Raw genomic sequence first — 5,881 nt, 5'->3', positions numbered from 1 at the left:
TCAAGACAACGAAAATATTCTAACAGCTCAAATATTATTTTCATTATAAGAAGCTTCCATCTTCGTACTGGAGATCTTTAACATCAGATGCATTGATACACTGTCTCTAGCAGTGATGTTTGGATGAGGATTCGTGATACAGTGTCCTCATTTCGAAAGGCCACTAGATGGCACTATCTGCTCCATAATATTTGGCTTTGAACTAGTGATGTGCTGATGAAGCTTCATGAAACAGTGTCATGTTGTTTAGAGGTCAGTAGGTGGCGCCATCAGTTTAAAAATGATGTGATGTTTCATTGGAACAGTTGTTCAAAACAAAGGAAAACAGTGCAGACACCGCCATCTAGTGGACTCTGAAAATAATGACACTGCTTCATGAAGCTTCATCAGACCATCACTAGTTTGAATTACTAATTTAATTAAATCTTCACATCATTAAAAACTCAACCTCATTGACCTATCACTCGTAACTATTGTTGAGAGTTTTTAAAAGTTTAAAATATATACAAATACATGTATTTTACTTAACAGATTGTTTTAGTTTCCACAAAAATAACAAAATAAATCATATAAAACACAAGTGATGATGAATTACAATAATCTTGTGTGATGTGTTCTGCAAATATCCGTTGTTACAACCACAGATTTGTTTGTTTATTTATTTATTTTAATTTTTTCAAAGTTTTCATTCTTGTAACACAACAATAAGGGAACAAAGTGTAAGGCACCAAACAAAAATCGACAATCTGAAGATGAACACAATTTTAAAAACTATATACAAAATCCATCACAAGGCTATTACTTTTTTTAATGTTTGGTTGCTGATATGTTGCATCTACTCTTGTTTAAATTTCTTTTTGCTTTTCTGATGCTAAAACAAAACTCATAAACTTATTCTGAAGAGTTGTTCACCCGTATTTTGGCAACAGCCTTGGAAAATCCATTTGTCTGGTCCAGGAACAGTCGGTTCCAACCTTACAATATTTTGTAACTTTGGTTGACATTAAATTATTATTTTTATCCTGGAGTTTAACGGTTCTATTTGTCGATTGAATAATACATCCCACAGTAAGCGTTGATTCAGTTTCTATAGTCATGGCTGAAGTCTGTCCCAGCTACTTAGGTGCGTTGTGTGGCAGAAAACTATGGCACATTTCGATACATTAATAAATAGTCTTAAAACATTCATTACTGTCTTTCAGTTTTTGAGCGTTGCTGCTGCAGAGTTTGAATAAATAATTACAATAAAATTAGAAGCGAATATATTCACAACTATGTTACAAAGATTAAATAAAATGATGTTTAATTTAAAATGACTTATATTTTTGGCTCCCTATAGATATATATTTTTTTCATGAAACAAGATTTTTATATTCCTCTATCACTCAAACCCTTGCGGGAGCTAAGGTCTCAAGCTGGGTTAGTTCCCATTCTATTTGTCTTTTTAGTGTTTTTTTTGTTTTTTTGTTGATTTATTTTTTAACTCTGTTATTACGTGAAGGACGTTTATTCAACGCAATACTGGTAAACATAAGTTACAATGTTTCTTTTTTAAATGTTCATGAATGGAACCCCAAAAATGTTTTGCCAGGGGGCCCCCCCCCAGAAGTCCAAGTCCGCCGTAAGAGAGCGTCACTCCGGGGCCCCTCTTAATCCTTTGTCGGGTGGGCAGTCTTGAGTGGAGACCTCGGAGGCCTCGGATCTGGGGCGCTTCAGCAGAGACGCGTCGCTGCGACTGGGGTTCGAGCTGCGGTCCCACGCGCCCGCGCAACAGGCGTGCGTGCGCGGAGGCGTGGACTCCAGCTGCGCGTCCCCGGAGCGCAGCGCCATCAGCTCGATCTCGTGCTTGGCCGCGGTCTCCAGCACCTGTTGCTTGTTGTAGAACAGCACAAAGTTGTTGATGATGGGATGGATGGGCAGCGCGATGGCGATCACGCCGCACAGGAAGCTGATGGCCGCGTTGCAGCGACCCAGGGTGGTCTTGGGGTACACGTCCCCGTACCCCACCGTCGTCATGGTGATCACGGCCCACCAGAAGGATTGAGGGATGCTGGTGAAGAGGGTCTCCGGGTGGTTCTGCTCCATGGTGTAGCCCAGGGCGGAGAAGAGGAACACCCCGACCCCCATGTACATGAGCAGCAACCCCAGTTCTTTGAAGCTGCTCTTGAGGGCGGACGTGAGGGTCTGGAGCCCCGAGGAGTGACGCGCCAGCTTGAAGATGCGCGCAATGCGCATGATGCGTAAAGCCTGCACCGCCTGCTGCACGTTGGCCAGCTCCATCACCCCGGCGCCGAACGAGGTCAGGATCAGGACCACGAAGAAGGGCATGATGGCCATGAAGTCCACGATGTTCATGAAGGCCAGCAGGAACTTCAGCTTCTTCGGGGAGGAGATGAGGCGCAGCGTGTACTCGACGGTGAACCAGCCGATGCACGCGGTCTCGATCACCTCCAGGGTCGGGTGCTCCACCAGGTTCCCCTCCGAGTCCTCCACCTGCAGGTCGGGGATGGTGCCCACGCACATGACCACGGAGGAGACCAGGATGAAGATGAAGGAGACGATGGCGATGACTTGCGCGGGGAGGGAGGACTCCGGCTTCTCCATCAGCCTCCACAGCCACGTCTGGAACCTCTGCCACCCCCGGGCGCTGGGGTCCCCCTCTCTGTCCACCAGGATGGTCTTCACCTTCTCCGCGATCTCCTCGAGCTCGTCCTGCACCTCCTTCAGCTGACACTTGCAGCAGTCGTCCAAGAAATCGGCGCCGATTTTCCAGAACTCCATCTCCTTCATGAAGCAGATGGGACAGATCCCCCTCTTGATGTGGATCTCCCCGTAGAAGTAGAGCTCGATGATGCACTTGAAGGCGTCGGGGTCTCTGTCGAAATAAAACTCCCCCGTGTCCGGGTCGTAGTCGTCGCAGAGCGACCAGATCTCCTCCTCCGAGGACTTCACGCAGACCTGGGTCAGCTCCGCCAGGCGCGTCTCCGGGAATCGGTTCAACACGTCCCCGATTAGAACCTGCTTGACCCCGCCGATGTTGACCACGACCTCAGTCTCCTGGCTGGCGTCCGAGCCGTGACAGTCCGCATAGCGACTCCTCTGCATCCCCCACATTCTGCCGTCAACAAGTCCCGCTCGAAGCGGCGCGTAAATTCTTGTCGTGCGTAAAAACATAAAATAAGATAAAAGCGCAGAAAAGTCGCGTTCACTTCTATTTTAAGGAGTCTCAACACATGTGTGTCGAGGCAGGAAAGTCTCCTCAAGTAAACGCAGTCGTCTGTGAGACATAGTGCGCCTGTGCGCTCAGAAAGTTGGCGTTGGAAGTGCGCACAGGAAGAAGTGAGCCGTAATGCAGAGACGGCGCTTCCGGTGCGAGTTTCAAAATAAACTCCCCCGGTCTCGCTCCACCGGGACTGAGTCACACTTTTTTCTTTTTTTTAATTAGTCTCTCTAATAAAATAAAACATCCCAGGTTCATTACTGTCACATTATATAAGATAAATATGACGTGTAAAACTATTTTTTCCACTTCCAAAATAAATCCCTATTAATATAATCCGGTTTGTTTTGACCCATGTGTCAATTTTCATAGAGAAGATTAGTTCATTTCCAACCGCAGTAATTGAAGACTCCACTTGAGACATAATGCATTTAAAAATATATAATCTTCCCATCTTGAAAAAAAACTTAATTTGAGAGATGTTTGTTATTTCATTTGAGACACACATTTTCTTTATACGTTTCTCACAGTAGGGATGAAGAATCATACAATACAAATATAAGTTATTCGAAAATATGATAACATAATAATGAACATTTTTCTCTTCACTCAACAACTCAAAGCGAAAAATCTTGTATCCTGCAAGAGTTTCAAGAGTAAATTCACCCAAGATTTTAAATTAATTCATTTACTTCTCACGCTCATGTCCACTAAGGGTTGGGATTAATTATTTTTTTTACAGTAATCTGTTCTTTTTTAGAGTTATAGACAAAAATGTATTTTCATTTTAGTATTTGTCTTCATCTTCGTCCAAAAAGACACTTAAAACCATCCAAATACCTCCATACTGCTCGTCTGTAGCGTCCCTCTTGTATTGAAGCCTTGACGAGAGGATTTGTTTTGAAAAAAGTTAAACATTTTAAACTTGTTTTTAGTTTAGCCTAAATCATGTCACTTGCAATGTGTTTGAATGAGGAAAGACGTCAGAAAACAGCTGAGTGACTGAAAAACTTCCACTACATACAAGCTTAAAATAGGCTTCAATACAAGAGGGACGTTACTGAAGAGCAGTATGGAATTATTTGGATGTTTTTAAGTGTCTTTTTTGACGAGGACAACTGAGCTCCAGTCCCTACATTAAAAAAAAAGGAACAGATTTATCTGCTATCTGTAATGTTATTTAAAGAACCTGTGTCTTTGTAATAGTAAGAAATATGAATGAAGCAAAGTTAGTTCCTGGGGATGACTAAATGATAGAGCAGGATTTTTATATTTTAAAAATGTTCTTTTATTTAATAGTTTAGTTTTAGTGCATTATACAATCAGTATGAAAAACATTGTTTCAATGAAAGTATTTGGTGAGGATTTTTTCGTGGTACATTTCGGGGAGATTATTCTTGTTAAAAGCAGTCTGGACAATTTGGGTACAATTTTTTCTATTATGAGACACTGGATGATTCAGACTCAGGCTTTTTATTTTCGTCCTTACCGTCGCCCTCGACTGTGTTGTTGTCACGAAGGAGCACCTGGCGCAGAATGGATGATATATTTCATCCTCATGGGAGTTTCAACAAGCAATTTTTGGATATAGAGATCGATTAAAAGACTGTAAGGGAAGTCTTATTCATCATTCTGTCTATTAGCAATACACTCTCGACAGTTTGACCAAACAGAATATAAATTCACAATACAAATAAAACAAAAAGTTTTGAAATAATACTAAAGTATAGTTGTAACACAAACAGCTATAATAATCATTTTAAAAAAACATTAGAAAATTACCTTTTGGAATGACTCAAGCTAGAAAAACTTGTTTCTTTCTCCTTTGTCTCCCTCTAGTGGTGGGTTATATTTTCAGTACTGAGAAAAAAAAAAGTCCATTACTAAAAGTAATATATTTATAATGATTGAAGGTAATAACTAACTAAATGTATAGTATAATATTTTTATGTATTTCATTTGACTTACTTGTATATCACAAACTCTGCAATACCAAAATACAAGACACTTTTAAAGTGACAAACTACTATTATATGAAAAATAAAACACTAAAACAAAGATTATTGTATATTATTTGGAGCACAATTGTGTCCCTCCAGGATTGTATATGTGTACATTTGGATCAACTCAAAATTGTGTGTGTGAGTGACATCTATTTTAAAGTCAAACAGTTAAGCTGTAATGATGAACTACTTTGAATGTGTTTTATTATATTGCAGTTTTAGTGTGGCAGTGATTTTTTACCATTGTAGCTCCGCAGTCACATTTGTTATTGATGAAATAAATTTAAAATAAAATTTAAAAAAAAATTGAAAAACACTTTTCCCCTAAACTTTTTCAACAATAACGTAATTATTTATAATAAATACTTAAACCAATTAAATAACCAGATACATAACAAACAAGATTACACTTCACATCCGGTTACACGTATAAGTTGAGAGTTTCACTTCTTTTTTTTTTACCGTATATGCCCAAAACCTACGCGCATGATGCATCATGCTTCCTATGAAATACCTTGAAAACATTTTCAAGTTGCGCTTTTCTTTCACATTTTATGGTACCGGGTTCCTACACTACACGGCGCACGCTCATTGGTCCACGGCTGTCGAGGAGGCCGCTTCTCCACCAATCAGCGCGGGCCACGGTAAGGTTTCCTTC

The 5,881-nt window shown here is 40.7% G+C and overlaps 1 protein-coding gene across 1 annotated transcript; it reads right to left on the bottom strand.

Moving 5' to 3' along the window:
* Nucleotides 1–676: 676 nt before the first annotated feature.
* LOC148067364 (voltage-gated potassium channel regulatory subunit KCNF1-like) lies at nt 677–3,294 on the bottom strand. The gene has a single exon (XM_087806424.1). The coding sequence runs from the start codon at nt 3,172–3,174 to the stop codon at nt 1,633–1,635; it is 1,542 nt and encodes a 513-aa protein (XP_087662550.1). The 5' UTR covers nt 3,175–3,294; the 3' UTR covers nt 677–1,632.
* Between the last annotated feature and the right edge of the window lie 2,587 nt (nt 3,295–5,881).

Source organism: Callionymus lyra, chromosome 13 (genome assembly GCF_982586985.1).
Source record: "Callionymus lyra chromosome 13, fCalLyr1.hap1.1, whole genome shotgun sequence".
NCBI classification, from domain to species: domain Eukaryota; kingdom Metazoa; phylum Chordata; class Actinopteri; order Syngnathiformes; family Callionymidae; genus Callionymus; species Callionymus lyra.
Note: the sequence above shows the minus strand (reverse complement) of the source record. Positions and strands in the feature narration are given on the sequence as shown.

What these genes read in the sequence shown, in the direction of transcription:
- LOC148067364 (XM_087806424.1), bottom strand. Translation starts at nt 3,174, where the DNA reads ATGTTTTTACGCACGACAAGAATTTACGCGCCGCTTCGAGCGGGACTT.